General features: G+C 46.6%; 1 protein-coding gene across 4 annotated transcripts in view; it reads left to right on the top strand.

Moving 5' to 3' along the window:
• The first annotated feature begins 12446 nt into the window (after positions 1–12446).
• The window catches only part of Fubp3 (far upstream element binding protein 3), a 50176-nt gene continuing 45257 nt past the window's right edge, over positions 12447–17365 (top strand). For all 4 annotated transcript variants that reach the window (XM_028756984.1, XM_028756985.1, XM_028756983.1 and 1 more), the window contains exon 1: positions 12447–12549. In XM_028756984.1, coding sequence (XP_028612817.1) covers positions 12466–12549 — 84 coding nt within the window. In that variant the 5' untranslated portion in view covers positions 12447–12465. The remainder of the gene's footprint in view (positions 12550–17365) is intronic.

Here is a 17365-nt window from a genome sequence, read left to right as displayed (position 1 = left end):
CACAAACTGACTTTCCTGGGAACCCTTAAGTTTCTACTTCACCTGGCTGTCCTGGAACTTGATCTATAGACTAGGCTGGCCTAAAACTCAGATCCACCTGCCTCTGCCTCCTGAGTGCTGGGATTAAAGACGTACACCACTCTATCTGGCTTTAAAAATATGTATCACATATTTTTATTTAAAATTTATTTAAATTTAAATTTATTTAAAATATGTATCACACATGCCAGAGCCAAAAGAAGGAGAGGGTCAGTCCACTGGACTAAGTGCTTGGCAGATACATGTCAAAACAGAATATCCCCTATGTCCAGCAGTTGGAAAATGGAGGCAGGAGGATGAAGAGTTTGAGGTCATCGCTGGCTACATATGGAGTTCAAGGCAAAGCTGGGCTACATGAGATCCTGACTTGAAAAGAAAAGGTGGCAGGGAAGGACTGGCAAGGCAGCTCACTGCTTAAGAGCACCTGCAGCTCTTCCAGAGACCCGAGATCCCCAGTTTCCAGCATCCACATGCGCTCCACAGTTCAGTTCCAGGGGACCTGATGTCCTCTTCTGACTTCCTTGAACACAAAGCATACACATGATGCACATACTTGCACACACACACTCATACACATAAAATAAGAATAAATGTTTTGTTTTTAAGAGACTGAGCAATCGCAGCCCAGTAACTTCTTGTTGGTTGGCTGGGACTCATCTGGAAGTTCATCTTTGCTCTCCTAGTGCCTTACTTAACTGTCTTTGCAAGCAAGCCATACATAGTCCCTGGGGATACCTAAGCCTCAGAATCTGAAACAGGAAGTTGTGCTTCCTCTCCCACCTATCCAGGGACTTGCACAGAATTTGAAATAAATGGGCTCCAAGGGGTGTGTTGCACATCTGAAGTCTCTGCACTCGGGAGGCTGGGGCCAGAGATGGAGCTATACAGTGAGTTCCAGGCCAGCTGAGATATACAGTGGGACCTGGTCTCAAAAGCCTGGTGTAGTGACACATGGTGTGAATGCAGGCACACGCGTGCCAGTGTGTGTGTCTGCTTCTTCTGTAGGTTTCAGGGACAGAAACTCAGGTGGCTGCCTTGCATGCTCTGCGGTTTTGCTCAACCTTGCTGGCCCAGTGTGGATGACTGGGGTTGAAGCTGGAGGTGTGACTGAGGCAGGTCATACCAATTCTAGGCCTGGTCAGGGGCCTCCTGGGACTTGACTGTGCTGCAGCCTGACTGTTATACTTGGCTTGGTCCTGGCTCTGGTGTCAGGGAAGGGAACAATGAACACTTTGCCAGAACAAGACTGCTACGAAACAGGAAAAATGCAAAGCTTCCAAAGAAAATTCCACCTCTGTGATAGCAGGAAGGAGGAAGACAGGACCAGAGCCACTACTGGTTGACTTAAGGCCTTGCCCATCCCTCCAAGTCCATCTGTCGCCTGCCCCTCCCACCCTGTCCCATCCTTGGTGCCCCTTCCCATGTATTCCTCTTCTTCCTTTTTTTCCTTTGGTTGTTTTTCTGGTTTTTGTTTTTGAGACAGTGGTGTCTGGTCTGTAACTCTCATTCATCCTTAGCCTGCGCCTCCCGATTGCTGGGATTAAAGGTGTACACCACAGGCCTGGCCCGCCTTGTCTTTTGATACAAAGTTTCTTGCTACATTTTTCGTCTTCCTGTCTCCGCCTCCTCAGTTCTGGGAGAGTAGGCATGTGATTTCATTTTAATGGAGACAGAACTCAGGTCTTCACCTTTGCATCCCACTAAGAACCAACAGAACCATCTCTCAGCCTGTTGTTTTGTTTTGGGGAGCTTTTAAAATTGTAGTTTTAAAATCATTTTTAATAACATCTTGATCACATGCTTTCCCCTCTGGTAAGTCCTTCTAGACTGTCTGTCCCACCTCCACCCCCCACTGAACTTCATTCTAGAGAGAGAGAGAGAGAGAGAGAGAGAGAGAGAGAGAGAGAACCAACCCAAAAGAAACAAACAAACAAAAAACCCAAGGAACTAAAACAAAACAAAAAAACCTCAAAAACTATCAAATCATAACAACAAAAGAAAGCATACAAAAACGTTGAGTCTGTTTTGTGTTGGCAGACTACTCACAGGTATGGAGCCTACCCTTGGGTGTGTTGATATACCAAGTGCCACTCTGTTAAAGAAAACTGGTTTCCCTCCTCCCAGTAGCTACCAATTGCAGATAGCTTCTTGGTTAGAGGTGAGACTTTGTGTCCACTTCTTTCCTGTGCTGGGCTTTTGTCTGGTTTGAACTGGAGCAGGTCTTGTGCTTGCTGCCACTGTCTCTGTGAGTTCATGTGTGCATCAGTCCTGTTATGGCTAGATGATGCTGTGTCTTTGGAGTCTTTCTATCCTCTTCCACACAGATTCTGGGGCCTTGAAGAGAAGGGCTTGATAAAGATGCTCCTTTTAGTGCTGAGTACTCCAAAGTCCTCCATGTTCTGTACATTGTCAAGTTGTGGGTCTCTGTTAATTCCCACCTAAGGCAGGAAGAAGCTTCTCTGATGTGGGAGGAGCAAAGAAGCAACCTGGTTCCCAGCTATGTGTAGCAGCTGTGGGGTCCCATTCAGAGAGTAGGCCAGTGGGTTAGTGGGGAGTCAGAAAGGAATAGAGGTATAGTCGGAGTGATGGCTGAGAGGACAGGAAGAAAGAACTAGTGCTTAGGGGATTTCTTGAGACTAGCCCTCCCACTTTAGACCAGGATGAACTGGTACTCACTGTGAACTCACAGAACTCCTCTTGCCTTAGCTTCCCCAATGGCAGGGTGATAAACATAACTCATCTTTCTGGAGATTAGCATGTCTGTGAGAGAATATGAATCAAAATCCAGTTTCATAGAAAGCAAAGCATGTGTCTGTAATCTGTATCCATTGCAACAAGAGTCACAGCAGCCCAAGGTAAAAGCTACCCAGCCCACCAGTCAGTGATGGAAACACAGATGTTGAGTGCCTATAGACACATTATTATTACAGAGGCTGTGTAGAGAGCTCAGAAGGCAAAGTCCTTGCTATGAAAGCCTGAAGGCCTGAGGTCGATGCCCAGTATCCACATAAAGAGCCAGTAGGCTTGGCTGCCAGCTTGTCATCCCTGCATTCAGACGCATACGGGTGGTGGGGGAAGGGGGGAGGTTCCCCAGGGGAAGATGGTAGCTACACTAGCAGGAATTGATAAGTTCTGGGTTTAGTGAGAGACTCTGCCTCAGTAAAGAAAATAGAGTTCTTTTGGTTTTTGGTTTTTGGTGACAGGGTTTCACTGTGTTGCTTTGGCTATCTTGGAACTTGATCTGTAGATCAGGCTGGCCTCAAGCTCACAGAGATCCTCCTGCCTCCTGAGTGCCAGTATTAAAGGTGTGCAGCACGGCCACCATCACCTGGCACTGTGACTCTTCTTAATGTCCCTGAGCTGTGACTGAAAAGAATTATTAAAACAGCAAATTATATGTTATGTATATTTAGGCATAACATAAAAACAGAAGTGTAAGCATATGCTAATTAATTTTGAAAAAAATTTAAATTCTGATAATAGTAAGTATTGAGCCTGGGGATATAGCTCTTAGTTAAGTTCATGCCCATCAGACATGACACCCAGACACTCAGAACTATATAAACCACCCGTAATCTTAACACTGGGAAGGTAGAGGCAGGGAGGTCAGAAGCTCAAGGTTATCCTTGGCTACACAGTGAGTTTAAGAGGCCTAGCTACAGGAGGCCTTGCCTGTCTCTCTTTGTAAGCTGGGTATAAGACTTATTAGCAAACCACGAGTGCTGGAGCGGAACAGTGGAAAGCCTTGGGGGTGCAGGACTTGCTATTTGTTGGGGAGACCTCAACTAGAAACAAATTTACACCCCAGCCCTCATGGGTGAGCTGCTTCCCAGACCCCAGGTCTTCAAGTCTGTCCCTATTAAACTAGGGGAAGCCCCTCAGCTTTGACATATGGATCTTTTGGTAACGAGTGAATCTGAACCTAAATTCCCAGGGCCTCAGTCACATGTTCCTTGTTCTGCAGGTTGACCCAGCCAATGTGAGCCATGGTCACTGTGATCTGGGGCTCCCTGAGAGCACCACACATACTTGCCTGAAGTCTTGGTAGGGGACAGAATTGAGATCAGAGACATGAGTATCCACTAGACAACCATCTCCAAGATGGGAGACTCTGTCACTTAAAGACAGAGTGGGAAAAATGCTTAGGAGATGGCTTGGTGACTATGAGCACTTATTACTTTTGCAGAGGACCTGGGTTCTTTTCCCAGCACCCTTGATTTCAATTCCAGGAACTTTGACACTTGCCTCTGACCTCCTTAGGCATGCACATACATGCAAGCAAAGCACACATGCATACAGAATACAATAAATATAAAAACATTAAAAAGAAGAAAAAAAGAGTACACTACCAAATGTTACAAGGACAAGAAGTTAGAAGTCTTATTTTGAAGTGATGTGTTGTATGTCTGTGTGAGGGGATGCGCACGTGCCCCCTGTGTGGCTGTCAGGGTGTGAGAACAACTTGTGGGAGTCAGCTCTTTTCTTCCACCATGGCTTTCAGAGGTTGGACTTGGATCATCAAACTTGCTCAGAATGTAAGTACATTATGCTGCCGCCGCCATGCCTCACCCCCTGACTCCGTCTCTTTGATCTTGCAATAAGAACTGTTGCCTGTAACTAGTAGGATGCATGTCACACTTGAGAGAAACAGTCCAATTTGAAGGACAATTTGACTCTGTCACACAAAGCCAAGGTAGCACTAATTTAACAAGTTTAACTATCCACCTATTTCCTGTATGTTTCCCGTGAGTTGGGATTGCAGGTAAGCTGCCATGCCTACCTGGCATTTATGAGGGCATGGGCATTAGGGTTTTGAACTCTGGTCTTAACGGTTCCACAATAAGTATTTTACCCTCTGAGCCATCTCCCCAGCGCACTGTGCTCACTCTCTCTGACTCTCTGTTTGTGTGTGTGCGTGTGTGTGTGTATGTGTGTGTGTGTGCATGTGTTCACATGCATGGATGTTGCCTCTCACTTTCTCACATTCTCACTTCCAGGAATTAAACCTAGGTTATAAGCCTTTGTGGCAACTTCCCTTACCAATGAAGCCATCTGGCTGGCTCCTAGATTGAATTTATTTATTTACATCCGTACTTAATGGGCAGAGGGCATGCACATATACCAGCAATCAGTTCTCCTTCTACTACATGGGTTCTGAGGATCACATGCAGGCTACTGCTGCGGGGTCATGCCTGGCCTCATGCTCCCGTCCTCCCCATATTAATGGACCAACTCTCCAAAACTATAAGCAAGCCCCCTGTCATGGTCATTGAATATGCTTGGCCCAGGGAGTGGCACTATTTGGAGGTGTGGCCTTGTTGGAATAGGTATGTCACTGTGGATGTGGGCTTTAAGACCCTCATCCTAGCTTCTTGGAAGTCAGTCTTCCACTAGCAGCCTTCAGAAGATATAGAACTCTTAGCTCTTCCTGCACCATGCCTGCCTGGATGCTGCCATGATCCCCCCTTGATAATTGACTGAACCTCTGAACCTGTAAGCCAGCCCCAATTAAATGTTGTCCTTATAAGAGTTGCCTTGGTCATGGTGTCTGTCCATAGCAGTAAAACCCTACAACATCCCCAATTAAATGTTTTCTTTTATAAGAGTTGCTTTGGTCCTAATGTCTCTACACAGCAACAGAACAGTAACTTCTACATGGAAGACAGTACACACATGAAGACACATGAAGACACACACACACATACACACACACAAAATGTGGTACCACTGATTGGCAGCAAGAGTCTTTACCCACTGAACAATCTTGCTAGCCCCTGAACTGAATGAAGCAAACAATACTAACCATAAGGTGGAAATAGCTACATTCATATCAAATAGTTGTCTCTAAAACAGTATTACTGAAAACAAAGTCTATGAAATTGTATGAAATTATGAAAGGGCCAATTTGTCAATGAGACAGCCATTTTTTCTGGTTCCTTGACTCTTAACTACCCAGAGTCTTTCCTTGTTTCACACAAAACAAGGGTTTAAATAGATGGTTCAGTGACTAAGAATGATGTAACTTTAATTTTTTTTAAAACCTATTTTTAACAATGGTTCTTGGGCTGGAGAGATGGCTCAGCAGTTAAGAGCACTGACTGCTCTTCCAGAGGTCCTGAGTTCAAATCCCAGCAACCACATGGTGGCTCACAGCCTTCTGTAATGGGATCTGATGCCCTCTTCTGGTGTGTCTGAAGACAGCTACAGTATATTCATAAATAAGATAAATAAATAAATACTAACCAATGGTTAAAAAAAAAAACCAATGGCTCTTAAACGCTTTAACCTCCCTTTTAGTCCACCACCCACTGGAAAAGAAAGGATACGGGGAAAGTGGACCTGTTTAGAAATGGTTCTTTGGAGCAATTTGTGTTGTCTGGGATTCAACAGTTTAACTTACAGGTTAGCAGAGGCAGCTCAATCCTTGCAAACACTTTATGGATATATCAGTAGTCCTGTTCAGTAGAGTTGGGATAACAAACATCAATCAGCAACTGTGGCACTATCTAGCAGACAGACAGCCTCAACTTTGACATAAGTCAATAGGAGGGACCACGACCAACAAGAACCCCAGGAAAAGTTCTCTGCTGTGTCTCTTTCAGTGAAACAAAGATCAGCAAAGACGCAAGACCAACAAACATTGTCCAGCTCGCTCTATAAGCAAGTCAAGCTCAGGTCTGTCACAGTGGGTTGGGTCCTATGTATACTCCCTCCAAACATCACATGTCCTCCACAGGTCTTGCTTCAGCTTGTGTCTTACCTTAGCGTGTATGTGTGTGTGTGTGTGTGTGAGCTGATATCACTCTGCCAATTGGCTCAAGTTTGAGGAAATGGCAAGAAACTGCAGCACACCACCACAACTATTTTGATGTGTTTCTATGGAGTCCTGACAAATGCAGCTCAACTAAGCAATGTAAGGCAGACAAATACATGCGTGTTCTTAGCAAAGAGTACTTCATCATGTGTTCTTTCACGTGCTTGCTTTAGCAAAGCATTCTTTGACTTGTATCTGCTTCAGCTAAACTTTCCTTCACGAGTCTGTCTTAACCTTTCACCTGTGTGACTTCAGGAGAACACTCCTTCACATGTTTGCCCCAACAAAACACCATCCAACACAACTGACTTTCCAAAGAACCCTTACGTTTCCACTTCAGAACACTTACTGTTCTTGGAAAGAACCGGTACTTCATCAGTGTGCTTTTAACTGCTCAGCCACTTCTACAGATCCACCCCTTTTCTTAATACAGGCTCTAACTATGTAACCTTGGCTAGTCTAGAACTCACTGTGTAGAATAGGCTAGCCTGGAACTCACAGGTATCTGCTTGTCTTTGCCTTCAGAGTGCTGGGATTAGAGAGGTATGCCATCATGTCTAGATGGAAGAAGCGCTTCAATGTCATCAGTTAAGATATTCCCAAATATCAGAGAGAAAAGCAACTCATTTACTTGTGTTTGGATGTGTATGTTGTTTGTATGAGTGCATGGATATATGTTTTCACACAGATGAAAGTCAAAGGTCCATGTTTGTGAGTCACCATCCCCTGCACCTGTGCTGTTGTGCCCGCTCCCCGTCACTATGCATTTCCCCAGAAGACTACTCAAGGAGAAATCCAAACTTAGGTGATAGGCTGCCAAGTGTATCTCCTTGTTCCTGTTTTGTTCCTGTTCCTGTTTGTGTTCCTGTTTTGTGGGGAGTATAAAAGGGAGCTACGCAGTTGAAAATACAGCATTTGGTCTTTACCAGATGACTCCTTGTCTTTCTTTCTCTCGCCCTCAGCCCTCCGCTGATCCAAGGAACTGAGTCAGCTATGCTGGCGTAGCTGACACATGTTGAATGTCTTCCTTCCATTGCTGTCCATCTGTTTCTTAGAACTTGCTCTGTAGATCAGGTCGCCTTCACACTTACAGATACCCACCTCCCTCTGCCTCCTGTGTGCTGGGATTAAAGGCATTTGCCACCACAGCCCAGCTTGCTGCCCATCTGATTTTTTGAGATAGGCTCTCTCAATGAAACTGGCATTCCCCAATTTGGCTAGACAAATCCTCCTGTCTCCATGTCTTAGTTTACTGTTCTGTTGCTGTGAAGAGACATAATGACCAAAGCAACTCTTATAAAAAGAAAACATTTAGTTGGGGGTTTGCTTATGGTTTCAGAGAGTTAGTCTGTTATCATGGTGGGGAGCATGGCAGCATGTAGGCAGGAATGGGTCTGCAGCAGTCGCTGAGAGTTGTATATCTTGATTTTCAGGCAGAGAGAGAGAAAGAGAGAGAGAGAGAGAGAGAGAGAGAGAGAGAGAGAGAGAGAGAGAGAGAGAGAGAGAGAGATTGGGCCTGGCTTGGGCCTTTGAAACCTCAAAATCTAGCTCTGTGACACACTTCTTCCAACAAGAATACACCACTAATCCTTCCTAAACAGTCTACCAATGGAAACATTCAAAGATATGAGCCTATGGAGGCAGGGCATTCTCGTTCAAACCAAATTCTACTCCCCACCCCACCCCACCCCTGCCTGCATACATCCAGCTCTGGGATTACGGGCATGTACCAGCAGACCTAGCTTTTTTGGTTTTGTGTTTTGGTTTTTCAAGACAGGGTTTCTCTGTGTCGTCCTGGCTGTCCTAGAAGTTACTCTGAAGACTAGGCTGGCCTCAAACTCAGAGATCTGCCTGCCTCTGCCTCCCCAGTGCTGGTATTAAAGGTGTGTGCCACTACTGCCTGGCTAAATATTTTTTAAAATAATTTTTGTGTATGTGTCACATTTGTGTAGTGCTCAAGTAGGACAGAAGAGAGTATTATATCCTTTGGAGTTGGACTTTAAGAAAGTCCTGAGCCATCTGAGGTAGGTACTGGGTGTTAGTATTCTGTCTAAACTCCACCTCCACAGTTACCTGGCAACAACCAGGTATGCTCCTCCCCACAGTTACCTGGCAACAACCAGGTATGCTTCTCCCTACAGTTACCTGGCAACAGCCAGGTAGGCCTGCCCATATAAAAGGGGCTGCCTGCCCCCTCCTCACTCTCTTGATCCCTTGACCCCTCATCTGCAAGTTCTCTGCCCCCTCTCCCCTCCCCTCTTCCCTTCCCCCTCTCTCCATGTGGTCATGGCCAGCCTCTGTTCCTCTACTTCTCTGCTCTCTCTCTCTCTCTCTCTCTTTCTCTCTCTCTCTCTCTCTCTCTCTCTCTCTCTCTCTCTCTCTCTCTCTCTTTCTGCCTCTACTACCCTCCTGGCCCCCCTCCCCATGCCCCGAATAAACTCTATTCTATGCTATACCATTGTGTGGCTGGTCCCTCAGGGGGGAAGAGATGTCTTGGCATGGGTCCGCTGAGACATCCCTTTCCATCATTGGTCCCCTTTCCTTCATTGATGCTGAGACTTTCGAGAGCAGCTTGGAACAGACCATAGCAGACCAGACAGTTCCACGAGAGGAGGGGGTTATTCAGGGCGGAGGGTTGGAGAGAAGCAGGAGAAGATGGTAGGGGAAAGAGGAGAGAGAGAGGAGAGAAGTGGAGGCCCACCATGACCACATGGAGAGAGGGGGAAGGGGGAGGGGAGAGGGGAGAGAACCTGCAGGCGAGGGGTCAAGGGATCAAGGGAGTGAGGAGGGGGCAGGTAGCCCCTTTTATAGTGGGCAGGCCTACCTGGCTGTTGTCAGGTAACTGTGAGGAGGAGCATACCTGGCTGTTGCCAGGTAACTGTGGAGGTGGAGTTTAGACAGAATACTAACATTCCCACATTTTGGTTTAATTAAAAAAGAAAAATTAGAGGTGACAGAGAAGCAGGAATAGGGTCGTCGTGATATCTGGCTACTTCCTGCTGGCATTGGGGGTGACATGTCTTTAGAGGGAACCTAGAAGAATGGGTATGGGGGATGTTTGTCCGGTCTTAGGAGAGTTGGCTGTTCTGATGTCCAGGGTCTGTGGAGCCATCTCAGGATAGGCCAGAAGGAACAGGTCCAGTAGAAGCAGCTGTATGTGTGACAGGAGATGGAGCATCTGGACGTTGCTTCTCTGGAGCTGTTCTGGATGCGTCTGGACTTGACAAGATGTAGGGAATAAGACTGGGGACCAAAGCAGGGTCTTTTGCAAGAGCAGTGAGATCTCTTAATGGATAAGCCATTTCCCCCAGCTCCAGAACCATGTGAGTTCTGGAGACTGGCCTCACATCTGTGCAGCAAGCACTTCCTTTCCTGGCGGAGCTGTCTCTCCAGCCTGAGGAATAGTTTGATGATCTCAGAGGCAAAGCTACTTACAACCACAGTGTGTATGCAGTTTGTTTGGGTTTTAGTTGTTTTGAGACAGGGTCTAGCACAGGCTAACCCTTATTGTACAGCTCAGAGTGACCTCACCTCCTTCTCCCACCGATCAGTCCTTTATTGCAGCCAATCTCAGCTAGGCATTTATTTCTGAGTTTGAATCCCTTTTGAGTGAGTATGCATCACCAAAGTTAGCTATTGAAAAAGGCAGAAGGAAAAACAAGAACCCCTGTCGTACCTGTGCCACCTTGAAAGCTTGGAATTATCCTTAATGATTTATTAAACAAATTAGACTGGGCCACTTGTGGTCCACTTGGGCGGCAGCAGCAACACTTCTGCATTTACTGTCTAAAATGCTTTCCCTGTCCTCTTTGGACAAAATTCTTTACCTGTATTCATTGAACAGATACCAAGAGCCAACCAAATCAACAGGGAGTTTGGAATAAGTGTTAGCTAATGAGGCCCTGAATAGCAGAGCACGCCACAATGACCTGACCAGGATGGAGTCATCTTCTCCTTCTGGTCCCCTCCAACCCCCAGAGATAATTGACCAGACAGAGTTTTCTCAACCAGAAAGAGGGTGAACTAGAATCTTGCCACCTTGTTAAGTCTGCGACCTTTCTGAGGCAATACCCCTGGCAGTTAATGCTTTACCCCATGTCTACTCAACGGGGGAAGCCAGCTGGAGCATGAAGAGTGGACAGTATTTCCTCAAAGGTGTAAACAGTAAAAACAGGGGCATCCCTGGTAAAACAGATGTCAAGTAGGACCATGTCTGTTCTTAAGGTTGAAACTCTGTGTTTGAGTCTTCAAGCATAGACAGTGAAAACTCTCCACTGTCCAGAGTGGCGGCTCAGTCTTCCCTATGGGTTTTGAAATGATCTGTCCAAACGCGATCAACTTCCAGCTGTGCAATTTGGTCAGGTTCTTTGATTTTGCCGTAATCTAGGAATCATTCAGAGTCAGCGTTACTTAACTCAGAATTAGTTTCCTAAGCGCCTACTATGTGTCAAACTCTAGGAATACAAGGCAAAACGAGGGCCCCGTGGTTGATGTGGTGGCTCAGGAGTGTAGGTGCTTGCTGCCAGGCCTGATAACCTGTTGCCCTCTGACTTCCACATGTATGTGGTGACACATTCTCCACGCACACACAAAAACGAAGGATGGAAGAAGAGTAAATAGAGTCTCAAGGAGCTAGCACTGGGTGGCCTATAACTAAGTCATGATGACCTTGAACTCCTGATCTTCCTGGGCAAATCCACCTGCCAAACGCATTGGTACAGTGGGGTGTAACTCTTTGTTCTAACAGAGGCAGCATATTCTGAAGTAATACTCCCTGCTTTGGGAAATCAGTACTGTCCCCCCCCCCCCCAAGCATTCAAACATTCCTAAATGTCTCTTGCCTCAGCAGGCCCGGAAGCAATGATGGTCCTATGGTATTTCCTGTTACCCTAGTGCAAGAATGTGAAACAGGACACCAGGCTTCTTGAGGTGTCATCAAACCCATCCTTGGCAAACTGATGGCCCATCCTGGAGCCTGGGACTCCCTGCAAAGGCGGAACACTGCCCTACTGACGGTCCTGGTACCACGTAAAGGCACTCAGTCCCAGTCAATGCAGCACACCACGACTATTTCGAGAGGGAGGGGGCTGCCCGTGCACCTAGACGGCATGAGTGAGATGTTGGAAGAGCCACATCCACGTTTCTCTTCTGTCAGGTTGCAAAAACAGACAGCAGGGACTATACACGGCTGCACCTGCGCCCCAAGGACGGTCCCACCAATGCTGAAGGCCTGGGGCCCAAGCCTTTGGAGGGTGGGGTCGCAAACTGGATTTTTTGGACGGACAGCTGCCTGTGCCTAGGGCAGGCCAGCCCCTCGCGCCACGGCCACGCCTCCACTTCCGCCGGACAGCGGTCACGTGTTTTGAGACCCCGCCTCACAGACGCCGCTTTCCCCCAACCTATCTCTCTCTCTCCCTCTCCCTCTCTGTCTCTCGCTCTCTCTCTCTCTCTCTCTCTCTCTCTGTCTCTCGCTCTCTGAGCGGGCAGTGCCTTCCCTTCGCTTCCCTTCCGCCGGAAGTGGGGCGACTTTCCCTTTCCGGCTACGGGTCCCGGAGCGGAGTGGGAGGCCGGACCGGGGAAGCAGAGCGACGGCGGTGGCGGTGGGGTTGGCCATGGCGGAGCTGGTGCAGGGGCAGAGCGCTCCGGTGGGCATGAAGGCTGAGGGCTTCGTGGATGCCCTGCACCGGGTCCGGCAGGTACGGGCGCGGGAGGCCCGGGCCGGGGCGGGAGGCCGCTCCGCGAAGCCTCTGGTGGGCGCCTAGGGCCGCGAGTCGCGGGAGGCCCGGGCGGTTCCCTCAGGCGCCCCGGAGCTGGAAGAAGCCTTAGCGGAGCGCTTCTGGCGCCTGCGCGCCCGGCTGCACCCACAGGCCTACTATCCGGGGTTCAAATCCAAGCAGCTCCTGGTGGGCCCTCGGGTGTAGACCTCAGACATCCATCTCACGCCCTGGACGTGGCTTCTGCAGCCTTGGGAAACCTGGCTTTCCACTTGCTGCATTTCAAGCATATTGGAAGAAATTCGAGGATATTTTATATTTGACATTTTCTTTTTTTGCAGAGAGAAGGGGAGGTGTTAAGTGGGTGGTCCTCGAGAGTTCCTTCTGGCGATAGTCTTACTCTACTGGGAAGAGTGTGGGATGGACTCGTTCTGACCGTGAAACTACCATCTGGCAATATTGTGCGTTTTGTCTGTGAAACTGACTTTTTAGAGGACTTAAGCGTCTCTGGAGAAAGAATATGGGCCCTCTCTGGCTCCTGGCATGGTGCCTAGAACAGAATTGTCCTTGTATTTGCTTGAAACTTAGTGACAAGTTACCCTGACGCTCAAACTTTCTTCTATCCAGTGATGTTTATCTTCTCTGACTTTGTCAACTCGCTGTTTCTTTGAAAGTCGGGCTGAACTAATGACGGTTTGGTTCCTAGCAGAATGCTTGCCACAGGACTCATCATTCTTGAGAGATTTTCACCTGGGCACCTGAAAATGGAGTCTTTTCATCACTTTCCTTCGAGGGAACCCTACCTGTCTCTCATACGCTTTGCATAATAATACTGATGGTTCTGTAGACATTGTTTTGGAGCCTAACACTTCCCAAATGTTGAACTCACCCAGTTTCTCTGACGTTCTCTGTTGTTACTGCCTGGTCCAAGCAGTTCAATAGTGAGTATACATTCGTGTTACACTTCAGTTACTCGAAGATTGTAGTGAATGACCATGCCCCGAGCTCCCGTCCTCCACTCTGCTCGTGGGCACTTGTTTTCCTCTGCTGGACAGGGTCCTGAAATCTGTTTCTCTCTGGTTGGTAAGATGTACTAGATTTCCCTCTATGTTGGAATGTCAGAGCCATCTTGTTGGCTTTCTGTGACCACTAACTATTACAGTCGATGGTTTAGAAATCTCAGGTCCTCTGTCTGTAGAAGTCCTGTAGCTGAATGTAAAATAAATTCATTGTTTTTGGTTTTTGAGAAGGTCTTTCTGTGTAGTCCTGGCTGTTCTGGAACTTGCTATGTAGACCAAGCTGGCCTCAAACTCGGATATCTGTCTCTGTCTCCCGAGTATTGAAATTGAAGGCTTTTTGCACCATCACCGGCTTATGAAAATTATTTATTTATTTGTTTTTTTTTCCAAGCAGAGTTTCCATGCTGTCTTGGAACTAACTCTGTAGACAGGCTAGCCTTGAATTTACGGAATCCACCTGACTCTGCCATCCTAGTGGTAAAATGAAGTGTTAAGGATTGCTGAGACTCTCTGCATCTCTTCACTTGCTAGGGGAGGTTGGGGTCAGGGGGTGCCTTCTGTTAAATCTGCCTTAACTTGGAGTGCTGAAAAGGGAATGTTTCATTGGCTTTCTTATCTATAAAGTGCAGTGCTGTCTGAAGTGGTAATGAGCCCACTGGAGGTAGGTGTGTTGCTTCTGGCAACAGCTAGAAGTCCATACTACCTTTGAGAAATGATTCGAAGGGAATTAAAAAGAAAAAGCCTAGCATAGTGTGTACACCTTTAAATCCCAGCACTCAGTGGCAGAGCAGGCAAATCTTGGTGAGTTCCAGGCCAGCCAGGTTTACAGAGCAGGTTCTAGGACTGCCAGAGCCATACAATAAGGTCTGCTCTCAAAAAGCAAAGTCAAACAAACAAAAGTTTGTTGGTAGTTTTAGAGTTATTTAGGTAGATTTCATTAAGACAGGAAACTTAGAAATCGGCATGGTAGAGCTCTACTCTTCCAGAGGACCTGGGTTGGATTCCCAGCACCCGTGTATTGGCTGACAAATTGGTGGCTCCAGTTCCAGGGGATCTGACACGTCCTCTTCTGGCGTCTGTACGCTCTGCACACAGGTTCTGCATGGACATATATGCATCCAGGCAAAACACCTACAGGCAGACCTTTTTTTAAAAATCTGCATGGGGCTGGAGAGATGGCTCAGTGGTTAAGAGCACTGCCTGCTCTTCCAGAGGTCCTGAGTTCAGTTCCCAGCAACCACATGGTGGCTCATAATCATCTGTAATGGGATCTGATGCTCTCTTCTGGCATGCACACAGAACACTCATACGTAAATAAATTTTTTAAAAAAATAAAAATCTGCATATGATAAAGCTTAGTAAAGAACACCCTGTTTGAGTATCTGAGTAGTCAGAGTTCTGTGTCTCCATTACACACAGTGTTCCCAAGATGAACCTCTCTCAACCTCGGTAAATGGAAATAAGATTTTTGTTTTGTCTTGTTTGTATTAGGGATTGAACCCAGGGCCTTGCACATGCTGAGCAAGCCGTTCAACACACAATGAAATAAACTTGAGGTCTCATCAAGGCTGGCCTTGAACTCAGGCTTCTGTCTCAGCCACTTACATAGCTAGGATCACAGGTCTGACCTAGGCTTGACTTACTGTATTTCATTTTAATAAGCATAAGGCTTTCCCCCTCATATGATCTCATAGTTATCAGCAACAGTAAGGCCTTCAGTTTTTCAGAGTAATGAGTTGTATTATGTTCAATTTACATGGCAAGTTCTAGTAGTATGAGCTGACTCTGCTGGAATTCAGTTTGTTAAGCTTGATTGCTTAGCTCTATTGTAACTGGGCTTCTTTTCTTTCTTGAAGCATCTTTATACAACAGTTATCTATGTTTGCTATTAGTGTACTTGAGTAACGAATTCTCAAATACAAAGGGAATCTCTGAAGATCCATGTAAAACTTAAAAATATTTCCAAAGTGGGGACTCAGTGGATTATTGTGTGTCAGGAATAAGAAATTCACATCTTCTGAAGGGCAGTGGAAATAGGATCTGATTTGGGACTACTGATAAAGTCTAAGACGGCTAGATAGATTCACAGAGTATTGAGGCTAGTTTTAGGTCATTTGCTGCTTAGCAAATTCAAGCATTCCTTTAACTAATTTAGAGAAGAATAGATGCTGTCAGCTCGTCTTGTTCCAAAATCACATTCTGCATCTGTGCCCCGAGTGGGTTATAAGAGAGACCAGTGGACGCAAGTTTTACTTTGAAAAGTTTCTGAGGATGATTAAAAATGTTTCCTGACCTGGTAGTGCTTGCCTAGTGTGCATGGTTTATTGTATTGGGTTTAGCCCCCAGTGCCATATCAACTAAGCATGGTGGCACATAGCTAAATATAGTCCCAGCACTTGAGAGACGGAGGCAGGATGATGGGGAAGTTCAAGGTTGTCCTCAGCCACATAGCAAGTATAGCGAGTTTGAGGCCAGTCTGGGTTGCAAGAGAACCTGTCCAAAAAGTAAAATGTTTCCAGAAAGTCTGTTAAGCATTGACCATCCGGTGAAGACAGTGACTTGTTAATGGGTTGTGTACCCATCATAGTATTACAACTGCCAACAGCTTCCCACTAGCTTTCCTGAGGATAGGTTATTTTGCCAGAGTCAATGCTTGTTAGGGCTTTTAGCTCCTGTTTGTGGTGGAGGAGGTTTTGTTGAGGCTTGGTTTTGTTGAGGCAGGGTTCTGCTGTGTAGTTCTACTTGGCCTCACACTGGTCTCACACTCCTCATGCTCCTCATGCCTTGGTTTCCTAAGAACAGGAATCACAGGCGTGCAACAGCACACCGAGCTAAAGTGTTTTGTCTTAGACCCTGTCAAGGCCCTGTGCCTTAGCCAGCTCCTTCATATTGTCCTCATACAGAGTGCCGTATAAATGTGCTCTTCATGGAGTTGAGCAGCTTGCCGTGGACCCAAATAAAAACACCAAGCTATTACAGAATCGAGAGCGCTAGCAAGATAGCTTAATGGATTAAGGGACTTGCCACCAATCCTGAGGACCTGAGTTCAATTTCCAGGACCCACATGGCAGAAGGAGAGAACCAACTTCCATAAATCCTATGATGTTCACAATGGGCACCATGGTGGGTGTGCAACCACATAAAATAAGTAAGTGTAATTTTACATCAGTAGAAGGATAGCCATTTAGGAAGTTTGTAGACCTGGAGATCTGATCATTATTGGCACCTTTGTGGGAGAAATATTGATTAGTGTGTGGCCTCAGAAGGTCAGGCTCCTTGTGGCGCTGCCGTTTTCTACTTTTGAGACAGAGTAGATGGATTGCGGTAAATGACTTATTCCCTGGGCTAATACGGGGCTTGAGTGAAATGATACTGGCATAAGCAGCAAATGTTCTTTCAAAGAACAGAGTGTGCCGGCTATTAGTAAAAGCTCCATTCACTGGCTGTTGTGTGCACCTTGACAGCTCATGCCTTTGCTCATTTAATATGTGGGTTTGATTCATGGCTCACTTGAGCTGCTGAATGCTGAGCAGAATGAAACTGTGTTCTACTGAAATCGCTGCTTCGTGTTGGTATACTGTTTGAGCTTTCCAGACACTGGGGGAGGCCAGTGGCTATGGGGGATCCATGAACCACTCCTGTGGCTTTGCTCCTGTGGAGCAGTGCTGATCCTTGAGTCAGTCCATCTGTGCTGGTTTTGGTTGGTGGCTGCCAGGTACGACTGGTACAGTGGTTTTTACCCTGTGGCATAACATATCCTGTGTAGCAGATATTTATAA

This window comes from Grammomys surdaster, unplaced genomic scaffold (assembly GCF_004785775.1).
Source record: "Grammomys surdaster isolate TR1022 unplaced genomic scaffold, NIH_TR_1.0 126133, whole genome shotgun sequence".
NCBI lineage: Eukaryota > Metazoa > Chordata > Mammalia > Rodentia > Muridae > Grammomys > Grammomys surdaster.
The sequence above is the reverse complement of the archived record's forward strand: the minus strand, read 5'-3'. Positions and strand labels throughout refer to the sequence as shown.